Raw genomic sequence first — 24,520 nt, forward strand, 5'->3', positions numbered from 1 at the left:
AAAAATTCAAAATATTGATTTTAGAGAAGCTCAATGAACTTCAAGAGAAATCTGAAAATTGATACAAACAAATCAGAAAATCATTTTAAGATATGAATGAGAAATTTACCAAGGAGATAGATATCATAAAAAATCAGTAATTCTGGAACTGAAAATTTTATTGCAAGAATTACAAAATACATTTGAAGCCTTCAAGAATAGACTAGATTAAGCAGAAGGAAGAATCAGAACTTGAAGATAGGTTTTAAAAATATAATACAGTCTGAAAAAAATAAAAAAGAATAAACAAAGCCTTCAAGACTTTTGAGACTATCTAAAATGACCTAAATAATAAATTATTGGTATTGCTGAGGAAAAAAGTTTAGGAAATCTATTAATGAAATAATGTATAAAAACCTCCAAAGTATATCAAGAAATTTAGACATCTGAATAAAAGAGGCTCATTGATCCCCAGAAAAATACGATGCCTTAATGAGTTTGCCATGGTATATTATTATTAGATTGTGTAAAATCAAATGAATGAACAAATTCTAAAATTGGCAAGAGAAAAACATCTAGTCATCTACAAAGGAAACTACTTCAGAATAACAGCAGACTTATCAGCAGAAACTTTGCTGGTAAGAAGGTAGTGAAATGACATATTCCAAGTGTTGAAAGAAAAAAGCAAACTAGTAGCCAAGAATTCTATATACAGCAAGAATTAAGCTTCAGGAGAAATACTCTTTCCCAGTTAAGCAAATGCTGATAGAATTTGCCACGACTAGACTGGAAATAGAAGAAATGATCAAAGGATTCCTAAACTTGAAAGTGAAAGAATGGTATTCACCATCATGAAAACACACAAACATAAAACTCATTGTTAATGCAATAATACAAAGGAGGAAGTGAAAGGAACCAAATGACACCACTACAGAATTCCACAAAAGCAAAAATGAACAATGAGAAAAACAGAGAAAAGAGAATGTATAAAATAACTAGACAACAATTAATAATATGACAGGAACAAAACCTCACCTATCAATACTAACCTTGAATGTAAAAGAATTAAACACTGCATTTAAAAGGTATACATTGGTAAGATGGGTTAAAAAACATGACTTAACCATAAGCTGTCTACAACAAGCTCATCTTATTTGTAAAGACACATACAGACTGAAAGTAAAGCAGTGGAAAAAGATATTTCACACAAATGGAAACCAAGAGCAAGCAGAATTAGCTATAATTAGATAAAACAGGCTTTAAATTAAAAACAATAAAAGGATAAAGAAGGTAATTATATAATGATAAAGGTATCAACTCAGCAAGAGAAAATAATTCTAAATGAGGAACTAGAAAAGCTAGATCAAACCAAATGCAAAATTAGCAGAAATAAAGAAATAACAATGATTACAGCTGAACTAAATGAAATAGAGACCAAAAATGATATAAAGCATAAATGAAACAAATTTTGGTTTTTAAAATAATAAACAAAAATTGATAAGCCATTAGTGAGACTAATCAAGAAGAGAGGAGACCCAAATAAAGACAATCACAAATGAAAAAGGAGATATTATAAGTAATACCACAGAAATACAAATACGTACATGTATTTAACTTATTGTTATCAAGCTGTATTACCTGTAAGCTGCCCTATCTTGGGACAATCCCTTAGCTTCTCTGGCCTCAGGTTCTCCACCTGAAATTGATAGTTTGGGCTATAAGATCCCTAGATTCCTATATCCTTTCCAGCTCAAATGACTCCAAAGTTAGTAAAGAAAATCTACAGTCATGAGACCATCATATAGATCATCGGGAAGTAGGGAATGAATCCAGTTGGGACATGGCAAAGTGGGGCATGAAATCTGCAAGGACAAAAACTCCATGACAACCATGACACCAGAGAGCAAGTACCTGGAATGTTTTCTCCGTTGAATTGGCTTTTCTCCTTTATTCTCTGCTCTCAACAGCACGTTTAAGAAGATCTGAAGTTGAGGTCATCTCTTTTGCTGTGAGTGAACAGCAAGTTTTGTGGCCAAAAGCACCCACCTTAGAGTGCAATGGGGCCCACCTGGAAAATTCCTTTGTACAAGAAATAGTTAGTTTTAACCTTTGGCAAGAAATGTGTCTTTTTGAGGGATCTGGGTCAAGGTCACCGGGCAAGACTTGGAATGGTTGCTTCTCTGATATCTCATTATCTCTGATTCTTTCAGTAAACGAGGTTTATGGTCCTCAGTCTCTCCCATTATTCAACTCTTCTCTCTTCTTTGTTTCCATTTCCCCCACCTAGGGCTTTTCTTTGCGTTCTCTTTCTCCTTATTGAAATTTTCTGACCTTAATGAAAATAATAATCTCAACATAAAATTTCAAGTTATTACTCTGGGATGAAAAATAGGTGTTGAATTCCAGTTCTGCAATTTCTTAAGGATATGATTTGACCTCTGTTACTTTCTGTTTTTTTTCACCTGTTAAAAAAAGAATTCTGTTTTGAAATAACATTGATTTAATTTTTATTTAAATACACAGCTTTGATTAATAATTTCTGAGTAGTAAGAGCCCAATTGCATCACTGCAAGATGATATGAGAAAGTACTCATGTACAATTCCATTAGACCTTTTGAAATACTTCAAATGGCTCTCCATTGTTGTTTTTGGAGACCTTGGAGGTCTGGAGACACCAGCCTACATAATGTAGAAATCAGAAATACCCACTCTAAACACAGGTAGTTTGTCTTAGTTGGTCTAAGTATTCCTTTTTACCTTCTTTTACTTACAGTGCTCTTCATTCAACAACATTCCTGGTTTTACCTGATTCTGTATTCTGCACAATGCCACAAACTGACCATCTTCTTATTAGATCAGAACTAGAAAAGATTTTGATTGCCTAAAACCATCTAGCAAAATCCCCAACCAATATTTACATTAGTCTCTTTTTCTCCTGCAAGTTTTCTAGGGAGATGGTGAACACATGCAAGAAATGTAATGAAAGAGAATGAGAGCATTCATCCTTTTTCTTTAGTTTACCAAACTTTAAAAAGATAAATTTTCAGGACAAATTTTATAATAAATAAGAAAAACAATCTATAAGGTTTTGCTCTTTTCTGGAAATGGTGGATTAAATAGAATATATTTAATTATGGCCTGTGTCACTGGAATGTAATAAAAATTTGAAGAATTGCAAATTACAAATTACAAATAATTGATCAACAGTTTGACTTTTTTCATTGAACTGTCCAATTACTTTTGTGTTTGGGGGATGTTGTCAATGACAGCTTATATTTTCAAAGTATTTTCATTAAATATAACTCATCTTGGATAAAATACCTGAGAAATTTTATTGACAACACTTTATTCTAATAGTAAACAGAAAGATTTCCAAGTTCATAAAACCACAATGAAAACAAGATAAACATAAGATCTTCTTAGTTATACATCTAAATCTGGGTGAAAGAACCATTTATTAATGTGTTAGTATCAGTATCCATGATGCTTAGCATTAAGTAGTAAAATATCTCCAGTAGTCCATGTGCTATATGTAGTTAGTGTTGTCATCTTAAGGGCACTTGGTGATGGTGCAACTTAAAAAGAAGCATCAGGAATTTACAATTCAGCCGAGTGTGAAATAACACGATAATAAAAGATAGAAGCAAATGCAATCATTTATTAATCATATTCTTGAGTGTAGGCTTGGAGACAGTCTAATTTGGGAAGTAATTTTATTAAGAACTCTTTGACACTTGGGCATTAATTTCTCCCTTTTCCTTTTTTGCAGAGAGAAGTGGTGATGGGAATGATCATTGCTAACATTTATTAAATCCTTACTGTTTTAAGCCCTTCATGTCATTCAACACTTGCAACAACCCTACAAGGCAGTAACTATTAACAGATTCCCTTGTAAATGAGGCAACTGAGGCATAGAGAGGTTAATAACTTGCTAAACATCACAGAGCTAGCAAGTAAAATTCAGGAAAGTCTCTCTCTCATTCTCTCTCTCTCATTCTCTCCACCCTCTACTAAATATTAAGGATTGATATATCTTAATAATTAATTATAAATATAGGAGTTGTAGAAAATTGAGAAAATACAGGTAATTATAAAGAAGAAAATAAAAATAATACCATTCATTACTTTTAACATTTGGCATTATAGCTGGCTCATATAGGGGTGGGGGTGTGTGTAAGAAAGAAAGTGAGAGAGATAATATAAACCAAATTTTTTCCAGAAAGGTAGAACCATTTTGTGCATGAATCACTGGTAATTTTAAAGTTATTCTTAAACCATAAAGGCCTTACTACATTGTCTTTGAAAATATTTTGTGCTTATTATTTCCCAGTTCATTAATTGAATTTCAAATATGTTTTATACAAGTGGATTTTTCTGTCATAACCAAGTTTTAAATTGTTTTATTGTATATTTTTCCTATTGTTTCTATTTGATGTTATGTTTCAGAGATATCTTTCTCATCTCAAGATTATATAAACACTTATCTATTATCCCTCTAATACTTTTTACCCATAGTGAGTCAAGTCTTGCAACTTGCAAAGAACACACAAGTGCATAGGTCTTTTTGTAGAACCATTTGTTTTCTTTTGAATGTGTAACCAGTAATGGGATTGCTAGGTTGAATGGTAACTGTTTTAGGTTCTTTGAGAAATCTCAGAACTGCTTTCCACAGTGGCTGAACTAATTTACATTCCCACCAACAGTGTATAAGCAGTCCCTTTGCTTTGAAGCTTTGCTAGCATCTGTGTTCTTTTGACTTTTTAATAAGAGCCATTCAGACTTCTGTGAGGTGGTATCTTATTGTGGGTTTAATTTGCATTTCTTTGATGATTAGTGATGTTGAACTTTTTTTTAGTTTGTTGGCTGCTTCTATGTCTTCTTTTGAGAGGTGTCTATTCATGTCTTTTGCCTATTTTTTAATTTGTTTTTTGCTTGTTCAATTGTTTCAGTTTCTTATAGATTCTGGATATTTGACCTTTATCAATGCATGGTTCATGAATATTTTCTCCCATGTAGGCTGTCTGTTTACTCTGCTGATAGTTTCTTTGGTTGTGCAGAAGCTCTTCAGTTTAACTATGTTCCACTTGTTAATTTTTGTTTTTGTTGCAATTGCTTTTGAGGACTTAGTCATAATTTCTTTCTCAAGGCCAAAGTCCAGAATGGTGTTTCCTAGGTTTTCTTCCAGGATTCTTATTGTTTGAGTCTTACATTTAAATTTTTCATCCATCATGAGTTAACTTTTGTATGTGGTGAAAAGTAAGTGTTCAGTTTCATTGTTCTGCATATGGTTAGCCAGCTATCCCAGCACTATTTATTGAATAGGGAGTCTTTTTCCCATTGCTTATTTTTGTTGACTTTGTAGAAGATCAGTTGTTTGTAGGTATGCTTCTTTATTTCTGTGTTTATTCTGTTCCATTGGCCTATGTGTCTATTTTTGTCCCTTTTTATGCTATTTTGGTTACTGTAACATTGTAGTCTACTTTGAAGTTCTTTGTTTGGCTCCTTTTTGGTTCCATTGAATTTAAGAGTAGTCTTTTCTAGTTCTGTGAAAAATGATGCTGGTGGTTTGATAGAAATAGCATTGAATCTATAGATTGCTTTGGGCAGCATGGTCATTTTAACAATATTGATTGTTTCAATCCATGAGCATGGAATGTTTTTTTCCATTTGTTTGTGTCACCTATGATTTCTTTTAGCAGTGTTTTGCAGATCTCCTTGTAGAGATCTTTCACTTCCTTGGTTGGATGTATTCCTAGATATTTTATTTTTTTTGTGTGGCTAATGTAAATAGAATTGCATTCTGATTTGGCTCTCAGCTTGAGCATTATTGGTGTATAGAAATGCTACTGATTTTTAGACATCGATTTTGTATCCTGAAACCTACTGAAGTCATTTACCAGTTCCAGGAGCCTTTTGGTGAAGCCTTTACATATTTTTCCTATGTGTAGGATTGTATTACCTGTGAAAGAAGATAGTTTGACTTCTTTTTTTCCTGTTTGGATGCCTTCTCTTTCTTTCTCTTGACTAATTGCTCAGGCTAGCACTTCCAATAATGTTCAATAAGAGTGGTGAGAGTGGGAATCCTTGTCTTGTTCCAGTTATCCAGGGGAATGCTTCCAGTTTTTGCCCATTAAGTATAATTCTAGCTGTGGGTTTGTCATAGATGGCTTTCATTATTTTGAGATATGTTCCTTCAATGTCTAATTTCTTGAGGGTTTTTATCATGAAGGAATGTTGGATTTTACTGAAAGCTTTTATCTACATCTATTGAGATGATCATATTGTTTTTGTTTTTAATTCTTTTTATGTGGTGAATCACATTGATTGATTTGCACGTTGAACCAACCTTGCATCCCAGGACTGACGCTTACTTGACCATGGTGAGTTAACTTTTTGATCTGCTGTTGAACTCAGTTTACTTGCATTGTGTTGAGGATTCTTGCATTGATGTTCATCAGAGATATTGGCCTATAGTTCTCTTTTCTCATTGTGCATTTTCCTGGGTTGGGTATCAGGGTGATTCTGGCTTCATAGAATGAGTTAGGGAGGAGTCCCTCCCCTTCAGTATTTTGGAATAGTTTCAGTAGAATTGGTACTGGTTCTTCCTTATTTATCCAGTAGAATTCTGCTGTGACTCCATCTGGTCCAGGGCTTTTTTTGGTTGGTAGGTTTTTTATTGCTAATTCAATTTCAGAACTCAATATTAGTCTGTTCAGGGTTTCAAAATTTTCCTAATTCAAACTTGGGAATTTGTGTGTTTCCAGGAATTTATCCATTTCTTTTTTTTTGGTGAATCATTTTCTTTCTTTTTTTAAAATTATACTTTAAGTTCTAGGGTACATGTGCACAAAGTGCAGGTTTGTTACATATGTATACATGTGCCATGTTGGTGTGCTGCACCCATTAACTCATCATTTACATTAGGTATTTCTCCTAATGATATTCCTCCCCCATTCCCCCACCCCCAGACAGTCCCTGGTGTGTGATATTCCCCACCTTGTGTCCAGGTGATCTCATTGTTCAATTCCCACCTATGAATGAGAACATGTGGTGCTTGGCTTTCTGTCCTTGTGATAGTTTGCTGAGAATGATGGTCTCCAGCTTCATCCATGTCCCTGCAAAGGATATGAACTCAACCTTTTTATGGATGCATAATATTACATGGTGTATATGTGCCACATTTTCTTAATCCAGTCTATCATTGATGGACATTTGGCTTGGTTCCAAGTCTTTGCTATTGTGAATAGTGCCACAATAAACACATGTGTGCATGTATCTTCATAGTAGCATGATTTATAATCCTTTGGGTATATACCCAGTAATGGAATTGCTGGGTCAAATAGTAATTCTAGTTCTAGATTCTTGAGGAATCACCACACTGTCATCCACAATGGTTGAACTAATTTACACACCCACCAACAGTGTAAAAGCATTTCTATTTTTCCACATCCCCTCCAGCATCTGTTGTTTCCTGACTTTTTAATGATTGCCATTCTAACTGGCATGAGATGGTATCTCATTGTGGTTTTGATTTGCATTCCTCTGATGACCAGTGATGATGAGCATTTTTTCAAGTGTCTTTTGGCTGCATAGATGTCTTCTTTTGAGAAGTGTCTGCTCATATCCTTTGCCCACTTTTTGATGGGGTTGTTTTTTTTCTTGTAAATTTGATTAAGTTCTTTGTAGATCCTGGATATTAGCCCTTCGTTGATTCTGGATATTAGCCCTTTGTCAGATGGGTAGATTGCAAACGTTTTCTCCCATTCTGTAGGTTGCCTGTTCACTCTGATGATAATTTCTTTTGCCATGCAGAAGCTCTTTAGTTTAATTAGATCCCATTTGTCCATTTTGGCTTTTGTTGCCATTGTTTTTGGTGTTTTAGTCATGAAGTCTTGCCCATGCCTATGTCCTGAATGCTATTCCCTAGGTTTTCTTGTAGGGTTTTTATGGTTTTAGGTCTAACATTTAAGTCTTTAATCCATCTTGAAATAATTTTTGTATAAGATGTAAGGAAGGGATCCAGTTTCAGCCTTCTACATATGGCTAGCCAGTTTTCCCAGCACCATTTATTAAATAGGGAATCCTTTCCCCATTTCTTCTTTTTGTCAGATTTGTCAAAGATCAGATGGTTGTAGATGTGTGGTGTTTCTGAGGGCTCTGTTCTGTTCCATTGGTCTATATCTCTGTCTTGGTACCAGTACTGTGCTGTTTTGGTTACTGTAGCCTTGTAGTATAGTTTGAAGTCAGGTAGCGTGATGCCTCCAGCTTTGTTCTTTTTGCTAAGGATTGTCTCAGCAATGTGGGCTCTTTTTTGGTTCCATATGAACTTTAAAGTAGTTTTTTTCCAATTCTGTGAAGAAAGTCATTGGTAGCTTGATGGGGATGGCATTGAATCTATAAATGACCTTGGGCAGTATGACCATTTTCATTATATTGCTTCTCCCTATCCATGAGCATGGAATGTTCTGCCATTTGTTTGTGTACTCCTTTATTTCATTGAGCAGTGTTTTGTAGTTCTCCTTGAAGAGGTTCTTCACATCCCTTGTAAGTTGGATTCCTAGGTATTTTATTCTCTTTGTAGCCATTGTTAATGGGAGTTCACTCATGATTTGGCTGTCTGTTTGTCTGTTATTGGTGTATAAGAATGCTTGTGATTTTTACACATTGATTTTGTATCCTGAGACTTTGCAGAAGTTACTTGTCAGCTTAAGGAAATTTTGGGCTGAGATGATGGGGTTTTCTAAATATACAACCATGTCATCTGCATACAGGGACAATTTGACTTCCTCTTTTCCTAATTGACTATGCTTTATTTGTTTTTCTTGCCTGACTGTCCTGGCCAGAATTTCCAACACTATGTTGAATAGGAGTGGTGAGAGAGGGCATCCCTGCATTGTGCCAGTTTTCAAAGGGAATGCTTCCAGTTTTTGCCCATTTAGTATGATATTGGCTGTGGTTTTGTCATAAATAGCTCTTATTATTTTGAGATACATTCCATCAATACCTAGTTTCTTGAGCGTTTTTAGCATGAAGTGCTGTTGAATTTTATTGAAGGCCTTTTCTGCATCTATTGAGATAATCATGTGGTTTTTGTCATTGGTTCTGTTTACGTGATGGATTATGTTTATTGATTTGCATATGTTGAACCAGCCTTGCATCCCAGGGATGAATCCAACTTGGTTGTGGTGGAAAAGCTTTTTGATGTGCTGCTGTATTCAGTTTGCCAGTATTTTATTGAGGATTTTTGCATTGATGTTCATCAGGTATATTGGTCTAAAATTCACTTTTTTTGTTGTGTATCTGCCAGGCTTTGGTATCAGGATGATGCTGGCCTCATAAAATAAGTTAGGGAGGATTCCCTCTTTTCCTACTGATTGGAATAGTTTCAGAAGGAATGATGCCAGCTCCTCTTTGTACCTCTGGTAGAATTCGGCTGTGAATCCATCTGGTCCTGGACTTTTTTTGATTGGTAGGCTATTGATTATTGCCTCAATTTCAGAGCCTGTTATTGGTCTATTCAGAAATTCAACTTCTTCCTGGTTTAGTCTTGGGAGGGTGTATGTGTTGAGGAATTTATCCATTCCTTCTAGATTTTCTAGTTTATTTGCATAGAGGTGTTTATAGTATTCTCTGATGGTAGTTTGTATTTCTGTGGGATCAGTGGTGATATCCCCTTTATCATTTTTTATTGCATCCATTTGATACTTCTCTCTTTCCTTCTTTGTTAGTCTTGCTAGAGGACTATCAACTTGGTGATCTTTTCAAAAAACCCGCTCCTGGATTCATTGATTTTTTGAAGGGTTTTTTGTGTCTCTATCTCCTTCAGTTCTGCTCTGATCTTAGTTATTTTCTTGCCTTCTGCTAGCTTTTGAATTTGTTTGCTCTTGCTTCAGACCCTGTTTGCCTGGGTATCAATGGTGGAAGCTGCAGAATAGCAAATATTGCAGAACAGCAAATATTGCTGCCTCATCCTTCCTCTGGAAGCTTTGTCCCAGAGGGGCACCTGCCTGTTTGAGATGTCTATTGGGCCCTACTGGGAGGTGTTTCCCAGTTAGGCTACACAGGGATCAGGGACCCACTTGAGGAGGCAGTCTGTCTGTTTTCAGAGCTCAAGTGCCATGCTTGAAGAACCACTGCTCTCTTCAGAGCTGTCAGAAAGAGATGTTTAAGTCTGCAGAAGTTTCTGCTGCCTTTTGTTCAGTTATGCCCTGCCTCCAGAGGTGGAGTCAACAGAGGCAGCTGGCCTTGGTGAGCTGTGGTGGGCTCCACCCAGTTTGAGCTTCCCCAGCTGCTTTGTTTACATACTGAATCCTCAGCAATGGTGGACACCCCTCCCCCTGCCAGGCTGCTGCCTCAAAGGTCGATCTCAGACTGCTGCACTAGCAGTGAGCAAGGCTCCTTGGGCATGGACCCACTGAGCCAGGTGCAGGATATAATCTCCTGATGTGCCATTTGCTAAGACCATTGGAAAAGTGTAATATTTAGGTGGTAGTGTCCCCTTTTTCCAGGTACAGTCTGTCATGGTTTCCCTTTGCTAGGAAAGGGAAATCCCCCAACCCCTTGCACTTCTCGGGTTAGACGGTGCCCTACCCTGCATTGCCTCACCCTCCGTGGGCTACACCCACTGTCTAACCATTCCCAATGAGGTGAATGAGGTACCTCCATTGGAAATGCAGAAATCAACCATCTTGTGCATTGATAATGCTGGGAGCTGTAGAGCAGAGCTGTTCCTATTCAGCCATCTTGGAACAGAAGTCCACCATGCTTTTCATTCCCTGGAGTTCAACCTTCTTTTCTCTTTGGCCAGAACAAGGCATGTAGGCTAGAGGTGGATCATAGGGACAGAGGCTGGAGAATGGCAGCAATATTCATTTATGCCTTCTTTAGAAAGTGATTGCAAGAAACACAGTCACCTGTCCAAACTCAAAGAATGGACTTGGAGATACAAAGAACAGTGGAAGCAAGACTTTTAATGTCAGTCTTGCAAGATTGGGTGTCTGGTAGGCAGGCACAACCAGGGCAGTTACCAGTATTGCTCTTTAATACGTTGCTCAAATTCTTTCCTTTATGACTTCATACTTTTATCTGTTGCCTATCCTATAATTTTTTCCAAATTTGTCCCTGAACCTTTCCTCAAAATGGGCTTAGCTAGACTACATGCAGCCTTGCCTTGTATTATAATTTATTTTACAACCTTTATTTGTAGGTTGTTGTTGTTGTTGTTTTCTCTGTTAATATAATGTCTCTGGCATCGGAAGGAGTCTTGGAAGCTGGAGCATAGATGCAGGATAGCCTCAGCTGCATTGGTAACTCCTCCTGCACAAGTTGTGCTTTTAGCTTTGGTGGTAACAAATTTAAACATTCTGCAGTTTTCCAATCCTTATTTTGTCTTTTTTTCCCTAAGGTGGTGACCTATAGAGGTTCCTCTGAATTCCTCACCTTCACATATCCTGTTTCTTCTAACTTGCCATAACACAATCTTTTTCTCCAAATCAGTGAACATTTTTGCACTCATACTATGTTTTTGAGTAGTGATTAAATAATTATGACCCAGCTACTCTATGTAATATTAAGCAGGGACACTATGAAAACATTAAAAATGTTTATCTTTATGTGCTGACCTGGAAGGCTATCTTTAGTGGAAAAAAAAAGTTGCAAAATAGCATTTTCAGAGAAAGTCTAGTCTTAACCTTTGTTTAAAAGAAAGAGGAATACACCACATATACGCAAATATCAAAACAAAAGAACCAAACTGTGTGTAGATAACACATGGACATGTGAAAAGAAAAAGCCTACAAGATAACAGCCTAGAGCTATCACAGTCGTTATTTTATGGTCCTTCTTGTGAATCCAAATGATGTAAAGCTTTCATCAAAAAAGATGTATATATACAGAATATTTTCCCAACAATTTTAATGAGTTCAGGAACTCCTCTGATGTATCCTATTGGTTTTGTCTCTCTGGAGAACTCTGACTAACATGTTCATTCTCTTGTCTTCACCGTGTTGCTGCAGCTTCTTAACTGGACTCCAGAGCTTTCCTACAGCAATTTTCATGCACAGATAGCTGTCCAATTGTTTTCTGTGTGTGATGAGGGCTGAGATCCCTGACTCCCTATCTTGCTTATGTCACTTATATAGCTTCTGAATACATTGATATTTGTAAGAGCAAGAATATCTTGGATATGCTTTGCTCTTTTCTGTATTAATTTTATAATCAACTTTTAGTTTCCACAAGCAAATATGTTGTGATTTTGATTGGCATTTCACATAATTCATACATTAATTGGTTAGAATAGAAATTTTTACAATTTTGATTCTTTCAGTCTGTGACATTTGGCAGCAACAGTAACAAATCAGCCATGGAAGTTTCTCCTTCCCTTTATTTTGAGCTGATGTGTGTCTTACATGTGAGATGGGTCTCTTGAAGACAGCATACCATTGGGTCTTGCTTTTTTATCCCACTTGCCACTCTGTGCCTTTTTAGTGGGGAATTTAGCCCATTTACATTCAGCCCATTTACATTCAAGGTTAATATTGATATGTGTGCATTTGATTCTGTCAGTGTGCTGTCAGCTGCTTATTATGTTTACTTGTTTGTGTGGTTGCTTTATAGTGACACTGGTCTCTGTGTTTAACTGTGTTTTTGTACTAGCTGGTAGCAGTTTTTCCTTTCTTTATTTACTGCTCCTTTCAAGATCTCTTGTAAGGCAGGTCCAGTGGTAGTGAAGTCCCTCAACATTTGCTTATCTGAGAAGGATTGTATTATTCCTTCACTTAGGAGCTTAGTTTGGCTGGATATGAAATTCTTGGTTGAAGATTATTTTCTTTAAGAATGTGGAAAATAAAACCCCAAACTCTTCTGGCTTGTAGGGTACCAGTGGAGAGGCCTGCTGTTAGCCTGATGGGGATCCCTTTGTAGATGACTCACCCTTTCCTTATAGCTGCCTTTAACGTTCTTTTATTTTGACCTTAGAAAATATAATGATTATGTGTCTTGGCAATTATCTTCTTGTGTAGAATCTTGCAGGACTTCTCTGTATTTACTGAATTTGACTGTTGTCCTCTCTAGCAAGGTTGGGGATATTTTCATGGACAATGTTCTGACATATATTTTCCAAGTTGTTTTCTTTCTTCCCCTCCCTTTCAGGGATGCCAGTTACTTGTAGATTTGGCCTCTTTACATAACCCATACTTCTTGGAGGCTTTGTTGATTTCTTTTTTTTTTCTTTATTTGTGTCTGACTGGCTTATTTCAGAGAACCAGCATCAAGCATCAAGTTCTGAGATTGTTTCCTCAGCTTGGTTTATTCTGCTCTTAATACTTTTGATTGTATTGTGGAATTCTTGTATTGTGTTATTCAGCCCTGTCAGACCCACTAAGTGCTTTTTTATATTGGCTATTTTTCTTTCAGCTTCTGTGTCACTTTATTGTGATTCTTATTTTTCTTGGATTGGATTTTGCCATCCTCCTGAATTTCAATGATCTTTTTTCCTATACATATTCTGAATTCTATTTCTGTCATTCTAGCCAGTTTGGCCTGGTTAAGAACCTTTGTTGGAGAACTGGTGTGATCATTTGGAGGACATATGATATTTTGGCCATTTGAGTTACCAGAGTTCTTACATTGTTTTTTTTCTCATCTCTGCATGTGGGTATTTCTTTAACTGCAGAGTAGTTTGAGTACAGTCAATCGACTTATTTTCTGGATGTTTTCACTAGGCCAAGGCTTTGTGTAGGGTCTTTATTTGAAGCTCACGTCTTATCTCTGGTTTCAGAGGGGGATATGCTAGTGAGATATTTTTGGTGTTAAAGCTTTGAGGTGTGATTCAGCAGGTGACACCTAGGCTTAGAGGCCATCTGGAAGACTCTTGCTCTGTTGTGTGGCTCCCCTGTGTTTCCTCACCGTTGCAGCTGTGTTCCCTCTCAGTGCTTTGAAAGTGTGGGTTCCTCTCCCCCTGAGTGCCGGCTGTAGTTCCTGATTCAGCAATCCTGGGCTGCCCACTGCAGCTCTGGGGAGATCTTTGTGTTTATATTCCTTCCCCAGCTTAGAGACAGCAGTGGAAGAGATCTTTGTAATGGTTGTTGCTAAGGGTCATTTGTTTGACTCCTGGGGGCTCCACCCCAGAGAGAGGCAGGTCAGCAATCACTCAGTGCAGCCAGCCCAAGATAGAGGGTATGTGTTGTAGGCCCAAGCCAGGGGTTCTTTGTCTGGCAATGAGTGGTAGGGGGGTGTGTGGGACCCATGGGAGACAGACCAGCCTCTTCTCCTTGGGTTTACTGCAGACTATTAGAGGTGTGGATAAAGCACTTAGTGTCTTTGCTCCTTCATTAGTCAGAGGGTGTCAAGGGCAGTTCCACTGCAGAGGCAGTGGCATAGAAACTTTCAGTTGACCTCAGAAGCTCTGTCTAGGGAGTTGCTGATTTGATACTGGCTTGATAGTTCTGGCTGGTGGTGGCTGGAAGCCCAGGCCTGAGGATCTTTCTGGTGAGAAGATATGGGAATGGAAACCCACGTAACACTCTGGCCACTTTTCCATAGGGCTGCTGTTATATGCTTGGGGCCTGCTCCAGTACCTAGTCACCTCAGATTTCCCAGAACCTGGAGGTGTCACCAGTGAAGGCTGCGAAACAGCAAAGATAGTGGCCTGTCCCTTCCTCTGAGAGCTTTGTCCCAGGGAGGTATGCAGCTTTTGCTGGCCCAAAGCTGCTGTAGGAAGTGGCTGGAGATCCTAGTTGAGAGGTTCCACCCAGTGAGGAGGAACAGGGTCAGGAACCACTTAAAAAAGCAGTCTGGCCACGTTTTGGTAGAACAGCTGTGCTGTGTTGGGGGTCTACTTCAGTCCTCAGTCATCTCAGACACTTCAAAGCCCAAAGCCTGGAGTTGCTAAGTCACCAAAACAGCAAAGATGTTAACCCACTTCTCCCTCTGGGAGTGCCATCTCAGGGATAATTCACATCTTTGTCAGCTGGAGAGCTTGGTGGGGGTGGCTGCAGGCCCCAGTTGGGAGGTCCTGCCCAGTGAGGAGGAATGGGATTGGACACCCATCTAAAGCATAGTCTGGCTATCTTTGGGTAGAGCAGCTGTGCTGTGCTAGGCTGGGGGTTCCCTTCCACCCTGGGTCAGCTCAGATTCTTCAAAGCCCAAAGGCTGGAACAGCTAAGGCATCTGAACAGCAAAGATAACAGCCCACCTCTTCACTTTGAGCTCCTTCTTAGGGAGGTGTAATGCCGCTACTGGTAGCTGGCTGGAATTCCAAGCCAGTGTATCTTATCTTGTGAGGTGCCATGGAAGTGGGGCCTGTGGGTTGTTGCTGTTAACACCCCTGGATTCAGTCTCTTTCCTAGGGGTATATACAGGAGTCTAACCTCCAACTTTGCTGGAGCTGCAGCTACTTTTACCAGAAAACTCAAGTATCTAAGCCTTCAAGGTCTCCATGCTGGCCTGAGTGACTGCTCTGCCAAGACTCCACATAGCTCTGTGTGTTAGACTGAAGACTGAAAGCCCTGGTGGAGTGGGTTCACAAGGAGATCTCCTGACTTGAGGATTGCAAAGACCTAATGCTCACCCCTTCTGTTCCTTTCCATGACAGCCACACACACTAGCTGCTTCTGGTCAGCCATCTTGCCCACTCCTCCATTCCTCCCCTAGTTTTCTTAAGGTTTGAATTGGCATTCTTTTTTCAATTTTTTTCCAATTCACAGCTTTGTTGCTTTATTGTATTTCTTTTAGAAAGATTGTTACTTCTGATTTTAGCATTGACTACATCTCATAAATATTGCTTTATTTTATTCATATTTACCTTGTATATTAATAAGCAATTTGGCACCTTATACATTAAGGGGTATTGAAGAAGGGAGGAGGCTTTGATATCTGCAACGTTAGTTTGGATTCCCACCCCTTCACTTACTAGCTGTGTTTCTGAATTCCTCTGGCCTAAGTTTATTCATCTATGAAGTTGGTATAACAATAAAACTTAGCTCAGCTGAAACCATTTAAATTCTTTGAACATAGAAAGCACTCAATAAATAATAATACATGATCATGTATAGCGTTTATTATATGCTGAGGTCCCTATTCTGAGTTTTGAATAAGTATCAGCTCAATCATCCTAAACAACTCCAAAATAGATATATAATATCTCAATTTTACAAATGAGAAAACTGATGCACAAAAGATTGTGTGGCTTGCCCAGCATCACACAGCTTGGGGGTGGCAGAGCCTGAATTTGAAGCCAGGCAGTTTGGTCAAGGAGAAAATTTTTAATTTTAAATTATGAAGTATATTGGTTAACTACTACTGTATAGCAAACCGCAGAATCCAGTGCTGGCTGCAACATTCATTTATTGCCACTCAAGTATCCTCAGATCACCCTGGAAATCAGCTGGGACTGGCTGATGTAGAGTAGGCTTAAATGCATGACTTCTCTGAACATGACTGCAGGTTAGCTTGTCTAGGTTGAGCTTGACTGAAATACCTTTGACCCATGTTTCTTTCATCCTCTCCTGGATTCAATAGTTACCCAGTCAAACAAGAGTAAATTTTCTAAATTTAATGGCGGAGAAAAAGAAAGTTTCAGTCCCACAGTATCAGATGTTGCTATTGGCTGTGAACTTTGAATATCATCTCCATTATAATTTCCCACTAGACTCTAGATACAAGAAATCAAATAATCAGACTCATAAGTAAATGTCATTGCAGGGACCATATCCTTGTTTCTATCCCACTTCATGATTAAAATCATCTCCTTCTTTCTTATGCTACAGCTGGTGTAGGCAAGGAAATTGCCAAAAATGTATTAGATGATTAGTGCTGAGAGAGATCTTAGGCAAACTGCAGCTATTTCAGGTTGCTCTTTCTTAAAGACACAACCAGGCCAATATATTGCTTTTTTCCCTTTCCAATGGCAGAACCCCTCTGTCTGTTTATTCTCTCCTGTCCAGAAACACAGAATAATCAATGGTTACCACCATGTCTTTATTATGCTGTATCAGTATATATGGGAGAAGATGATGTTTCTGAACTCCTGGGGGTCTGTGCCAGGCCTCATTTCTCTAGTGGTGAAGTCCTAACATTCAGCCATCTTTGACCTGAGAATCCACAGGAAACAAAAGAATTCTAAATCTTGTTGTTTCACAAATACTTTTGGATAGATTAATAAATGATGAGGCCACACCTGATGTAGGATAAAAATAATGAACCTCCAGGACCTAAAGATCCTGATGTCTGTGGCATCAAGTCATCTGTTGGTCCATATTGGCATATTTTCTGCATCAAATCAAGCCTTCTTTGTCCAAAGGCAGTAGGCAGCATGAATTTTGTTATAGTCCATTCATGATTATATTTTGTGGGTTAAGGGGATTCTGATGGGCCATATCTGGCAGAAATCTCAGAATCTGTAAACTCAGCAGCACCTTCTCTTTTGCAACCTCTTTAATGCATCTTTAATTTCTTTGTTCCTCAAACTGTAAATCAAGGGATTTAACATGGGAATGACCACAGTGTAGAAAACTGATGCAAATCTGTCAAAGCTGGAAGAACCTCCAGAGCTGGAACTCAAATAGACAAAGATTCCTGATGTATAGAAGAGGGAAACAGCTGTTAGATGAGAAGCACAGGTGTTGAATGCCTTGGACCTGCCTTTAGCTGAAGTGATCTTCATGATGGAGATGCCAATAGAGCCATAAGATATCATGATAATTAGGGCACTTGCTATCCCAAAGAACATGGTTAATATAGCAGTCATGACCCGTACAAAGAAAGTGTCAGTAGAGGACAAGATTAACAGTTGGGGCATGTCACAGAAGAAATGTCTGATGACATTAGACCCACAGAAGTGGAGTTGAAGCAAAGCACCAATTTGGGATAAAGAAGCAGTGAGGCCAGTCATGTAGGCTCCCAACACCATCCAAACACAGAGGGTGGGTGACATGATGGATGAATAGAGCAGGGGGTTACAAATGGCAGCATAACGATCATAAGCCATGGCTGTCATGAGACAAGACTCACTCAGTCCCATCGTTGAAAAGATAAAGTACTGAATAATACAACCAACAAAAGTGATAGTTTGCTGTTCCTGTAAGAGGTTGGAGAGCATCTTGGGGACTGTGGAGCTGATATAGCAGACATCTATGAAGGACAGGTTACTGAGGAAGAAATACATGGGTGTATGGAGGTGGGAATCCATCCTTATTAAAACAATGAGGGACAGGTTCCAGGCCAGAGATGTAATGTAGATCACCAGGAATATAGTGAAGAGCACCGTTATGATCCTGGGAAAATCTGAGAACCCCAGCAGGATGAAATAGGTGATTTCTGTAATATTTCCTCCCCCAGTCATTGGCTTGGTGCTCCTAATATCAGAAAGGAGACAAGAGAATGGATTGCTAACTCAGGTGAAATGATAACATTACCATCTTCATATGTGTACATCTTTTCTTCCAGCAAGCACTGGAAAAGGAGAAATGTTTCACTCTTCTGATGGAAAGACCCCAACTTTTCTTCTTGAATTGTCAGCATGTACCTGCACAATGCTTCAGGTTCTTGATTAATTCATGGAGTATCATGCGAATTAAAAAATATATTTTAAAAGTTGACTGGTAATTTTTAAAAAATATGCTATAGAAAAGCTGAGAGTATTAGGTATAAGGCAAAGATCACTAATTAAGATAATCATTTTTCTTCAAAAAGACCTCTGGTGATTCATTATATAACTGTTGCTTTAAAATTATGAAAGCTTAGGCTGGGTGTGGTGGCTCACGCCTGTAATCCTAGCACCTTGGGAGGCTGAGGTGGGTGGATCACCTTTAGTCAGGAGTTTGAGACAAGGCTGGCCAAAATGGCAAAACCCCGTCTCTACTAAAAATACAAAAACTAGCCAGGCGTGTTGCGCAGGCCTGTAATCCCAGCTACTCGGGAGGCTGAGGCGGGAGAACCACCTGAACTCAGGAGGCAGAGGTTGCAGTGAGGTGAGATCATGTCAGTGTTCTCCAGCCTAGGCGACAGAGTGAGACTCCGTCTCAACTACAACAATAAAAATTATGAAAGCTTAAATGGCATCCTTCCAAAATATATTTGATGGACAACAGTCCTGTCCTGGATTGTTATCTAAGTAGATTTAAAATACTTTTATTTTACCCTTTAGAAAAATTATTTTCCCTGTTTATGATAACTTCTCCTATTTTAATAAAAATGTATTTAATATAACATATCCAAACTGGCCTTAACAATAATATCATAAATTCTGATAATATTTTGAGGCAGACACAGCATGGATGTCCAATAAAGTTTTGGAATAAGTCTTCTCAGGGAAGCCTTCATACAAAGCATTCCAGAAGGAGGCTAGTGCAGCTCACTCTTGGCCCCAACTATTGTCTCAATTTTAGGGTATCTGGGAAACAGCATAGTAATGTGGCTAAGGGTTCAGACTTTGGAGTTTATTTCCAATACCTTCTCCTTCTATTAACTGGTACCAGTGACATAAAAACATTAAGCTTAATTTACTACTAATAATGTAAGGACAATAAAAGCTTCTAAATTCCCAGTTTACTGGGAAGGTTATAAGTGAAAATTCATGCAAAAACTTAGCACACAGTTAGGTATACAGCAATTGTTCAGTAGAGACTGGCTATTGTTATCACGGATTGCTTACAGATAACCGTGAGTGGCAGGTATACCTGTGGGTAGGAACGTGAAAAGTAATATTTTCATGAGTTAATTTCAGGAAATTCATGAGACAGCATCAGCCCTATAGACAGCCAGGCATCATGGCCTCTAGGCAGGTGTAGATTCAGACCTAGTGTCCATGCCAGTCAAGCCACCTAAAGCCATGATGATATAAGCCACATAAGCTATTTTTTCTTCAGTTTGCTTGACTTTGGGTACACTAGGTCGATGGAAAACCAGCATCAAATTATGATGGATCTTGAACTAGAGAAAAGGTCAAAGTAAATATTTCAAATCTCTAATAATACAGAGGTATACCTTTTTATTTTTTGATAGATACAATCAGCAAGTTAGAGCCTACCAACAGACTTATACTACTAGGTTGGTGTAAAAGTAATTGCACCAACCAAAGGTATGCATAGATAATGTACATTCACTCTGCTCCATACTCAGACTGTCCTTTCTTGAGATCAAAGGGAAACCAATGATAATAGCCAAGAAGATTTTGAAAAAGATAAATAATTAGAAAGGATTTTAACTTTCAGATATTAAAAAGTATTATGAACATTGATAATTCATTACTCTTATAATAATAGACATGTGCCAAAAGAACAAATAAAAATTTCATAAATAAATATGTGTTGGTAAGAATTTTATATATGAAAAAGTATTTTCAATTGATAGTGAAAGAACAAACTCTTCTATAAATGGTCTGTGAGACCTGCCTCACTATGCGTAAAAGAGTATTTGAGGAATAAATAGATGTGCATTTATATAATCTTGGGATGGAAGTGATATTCCTGAAAAATAACAATAAAACAGAAACTATAAGACAAAAAATATGGCAAAGCAATTTAAAACTTGGTTACGGCAGAAAAATCCTTGTATAAAGCATATTTGAAAGACAATTGATGAATGGGGGAAAATAGTGATAAATCAGAAAAAGACAATATAATTATTATCTTAATATATAAGATATTGTATAAATCAGTAAGTAATGGGCACTCATATGACCACGGATGAGTGCACAAGGTAGTTCTACTTTTCTGGAAAAAAATTATTTGCTTTTTGTAAACTCTTCTGCATGCATGAACTCTCTCTCCCTTCCCCGGCTCTCTTGTCTCTCTCTGTCACACACACACACACACACGCACACACACACCCCTTACAAACCATTTATAATGTCAAACATTAAAAGTAATGGATGGTATCATTTTGATTTTCTTCTTTATACTTATCTGTATTCTCTTGCTTTCTTACAGCTTCTACGTTTATGATAAAAATATTATTAAATGTAAAAATCATTAATAGGGTGGAGAAAGGGGGAGGGGGAAGGAAAAGAGAGAGGACAGAGAAAAAGGGGGAGAAAGAGATAGAATGTGAGAGAGTAGACTTTCCTGAATCTTACTTGCAGGCTGTGTGATGTTTAGCACATGATTAACCTCTCTGTACCTCAGTTGCTTCATCTATAAGTGAAGCTGATAATCATTAAACCTCAAAGGGTTGTTGCAAGGATGGAATGACATAAAGGGCTTAAAACAATAAGGCCTTGGCCAGACGCGGTGGCTCAGACCTGTAATCCCAGCACTATGGGAGGCTGAGGCAGGTGGATTGCCTGAGGTCAGGAGTTTGAGACCAGTCTGGCTAACATGGTAAAGCTCCACCTCTATGAAAAATACAGAAATTAGCCAGGCTTTGTGGTGCACACCTGTAGTCCCAGCTACTTGGGAGGCTGAGAAGGGGAATTGCTTGAACCCGGGAGGTGGAAGTTGCAGTGAACCGAGATTGTGCCACTGCACTCCAGCCTGGGCAACAGAGCAAGACTCCATCTCAAAACAAAAAACAAAACCCATAAGGCCTCAAAAAATGTTAGCAATGATCATTCCCATCATCACTTCTCTCTTAAAGGGGAATAGAGGAAGAACTAGTACTGAAGTATCAAGGAGCTCTTAATACAATTATTTATGATTTCTAAACCAGACTAAAGAATATTGTTGACAAATGATTGTATTTCTTTCTATCTTGTAGTATTGTGTTATCTCCCACACAGCTGAATTGTCAATTGCTGATGCTGCTTTTTGTTCCAGCACCACCAAGTACCCTGAAGCTGAGAACGCTGACTGTACAGAGCACACCGATAAGTAGAGACATTTGGTTACTTAATGCTAATCATTGTATATACTAATATTTGCAGAACTCAACAAGTTTGTGTTTAACACATTAATAAATGGTTCTTTCACTCGGGCTTGGATGTCAAACTAAGAAAATCTTATTTTTGTTTTATTTCCATTATGGTTTTGTTAACTTGGAAATCTTTCTGTTTACTCTTAGAATAGCCATAAAAAGGAATGAGATCATGTCCTTTGCAGGGACATGGATGGAGCTGGAAGCCATTATCCTCAGCAAATGAATGCAGAGTCGTTATCCTCAGCATATTAGTGCAGGAACAGAAAACCAAACACCTTATCTTCTCACTTATAAGTGGGAGCTGAACTATGAGAACATATGGATACAGGGAGAGGAATAACACACACTGGGGCCTGTCAGGGGGTGGAGTGGGGGGAGGGAGAGCATTAGGAAAAATAGCTAATGCATGCTGGGCTTAATACTTAGGTGATGGGTTGATAGGCTCAGAAAACCACCATGACACACATTTACCTGTGTAGCAAACCTGAACATCGTGCACATGTACCCCAGAACTTAAAATAAAAATAAAAATGAAAAATAGATTTAAAAATAAAAAAACCATCTAATACAGTATCTCAGATATGTTATCCAAGGTGAGTTAGATTTAATGGAAAATTTTTAAAATATAAGTTCTCACAGATAACATCCCCCAAACATAAATGTAACTGGTCAATTGAGTGAAAATAAGTCAAATTGTTGATCGATTGGTTGCACTGAAACTCTTTACTTTTTTATTACATTCTGGTGACACAGGCAGACATAATTAAATGTACTCTATGTAATCTACCATTTCCAGTAAAGAACAAGGAGTTGTGGATTGCTTTTCTCATTTATGATAAAATTTATCCTGAAAACTTACCTTGTTGACATTTGATAAGCTAAAGAAAAAGAGAAAAAACTGGATACATTCACTCTCTTTGATTAATTCCTTGCATATGTTCACCGTCTCCCGAGACAATTCGCAGAGGAAAAGATAATTGATGTAAATATTGGTTAAAGATTTTGCTAGATGAATGTAGGTGATCAAAATCCTACCCAGTGCTAATCTAATAAGGACATGGTCAGTTCGCAAAGTTGTGCAGGGTGCAAAATCAGGTAAAGCCAGAAACATTGCTGAATAAAGAACAATATATGTACAAGAAGGTTACAAGGAATATTGAAACCAACACTTCTTGTGCTTGGAGTGGGTATCTCTGACATCTGTGTTGCCCAGGACGGTGTCTGCAGATCCCAGGGTCTCCAAAAATTACAACAGAGAGCAATTTGAAGTATTTCAGAAGTTCTAATAGCACTATATATGAGTACTCCATCATATCATTAAGACTCAGTGTGTCTCTTGCTATTCAGAGATCATAAATCAAAGCTATGTATTTAAACAGAATCAAGTTAATCATTAGCATTTTGAAAACAGAATCCTGAAGGGCAAAAATTAAATTAAAAGGGTCCTTGGGATGGAGAAAACTGGGAAACATACCCCATCAGGTTTTGATCTTAGGAAATTCCTCTAAAACTCAGTAAATTATTATTTTTGATTCATCTTTCAGGCTTTATAGACAACATATGTTTGACTATAGATTATCCCAACATCCCCATTTTACAGGTGAAAAAAAAAGAAGATAGCAGTGTTCAAGTTCACAACCTTAAGAATTCAATACCCATCCCTCACTCCAGAATAATACCTGAAATTTTATGTTTGAGGTTTTTCTTTTTACAGAAGGTTGAGTAAGGAGAAAGAGAATCCAACGAAGAGCTTCAGGTACAGAATGTGGAAGTGAGGAAGAGGGAAGAGTTGAAGAATGAGAGAGACTGAGGACCATAAACTCTGTTCCATGTGTGTCCTTACTGGAAGAATTACATGGATATTGAGACGGTGCAGAATCCAGTGTTCTAAGTCTTGTCCTGTGACCTTGACCCAGGTACCCCAAGAAGACAGAGTTCTTGCCAAAGGTTGAAATTGCTTATTTCTTTTCCAACGGAATTTTTCAGGTGGGCGTATCACACTCCAAGATGGACATGTTTGACCACAAAATTGGCTGTCCACTCACAGCAAGAGAGATGGCCTCAAGTGGGGATCATTTTAAATGTGTCTCTGAGAGCAGAGATGAGAGGAGAAAAGCCAATTAGAGGAAGAAAGCATGCCAGGTACTTGCTCTCTGGTGCCATGGTTGTCATGGAGTTTTTGTCCCTGCTGATCTCATGCCCCACTTTGCTTTGTGGGTCAATTCCCTATTTCCCTATCATCCTATCATGATGTCAGGATTGCAACTTTTTACAAAACTTGAAGTCATTGGAGCTGGAAAGAAGATAGAGATCTTCTAGTCCAAAACTCTCAATTTCTGGGTGAAAAATCTGAGCCCAGAGTGTTGAAGAGTTTGCCCAGTAATATAGCTTGATAGCAATAAATTCAATATGTATATGCTTCTCTGCTTACAAAATGCTTTCATTCTAGGCAATTACATACTTATTTCCTCAAATACCTGACTTGAGTCAATTATCACGGCAGTCCTGCAAGGCAGACATGGCATTATTTCCCATGCATAAGTGAGGAAATTGAGGCACTAAGGAATACAATAAGATTAATTCATAACAAAGCCATGGCTTCTCTTGGTTATGACTGTGGGTATTGATATCATAGAATTTGGGTTGAATTTTGGCTTGGCCACTTGCTACTTGTGTGACCTTGAGTAAA

At 38.1% G+C, this 24,520-nt stretch overlaps 1 protein-coding gene across 1 annotated transcript; it reads right to left on the minus strand.

Annotated features, from left to right (window-relative positions):
- Positions 1–11,049: 11,049 nt before the first annotated feature.
- On the minus strand, positions 11,050–23,888 carry LOC100436300 (olfactory receptor 5AN1). Its single transcript, XM_054526179.1, has 2 exons — positions 23,511–23,888; positions 11,050–18,332 (listed from the first exon to the last, which is right to left on the minus strand). Exon 2 carries the CDS (start codon positions 18,317–18,319, stop codon positions 17,384–17,386), a length of 936 nt encoding a protein of 311 aa, XP_054382154.1. The 5' UTR covers positions 18,320–18,332; positions 23,511–23,888; the 3' UTR covers positions 11,050–17,383.
- Positions 23,889–24,520: the final 632 nt, after the last annotated feature.

Source organism: Pongo abelii, chromosome 9 (genome assembly GCF_028885655.2).
Source record: "Pongo abelii isolate AG06213 chromosome 9, NHGRI_mPonAbe1-v2.0_pri, whole genome shotgun sequence".
Taxonomy (NCBI): Eukaryota; Metazoa; Chordata; class Mammalia; order Primates; family Hominidae; genus Pongo; species Pongo abelii.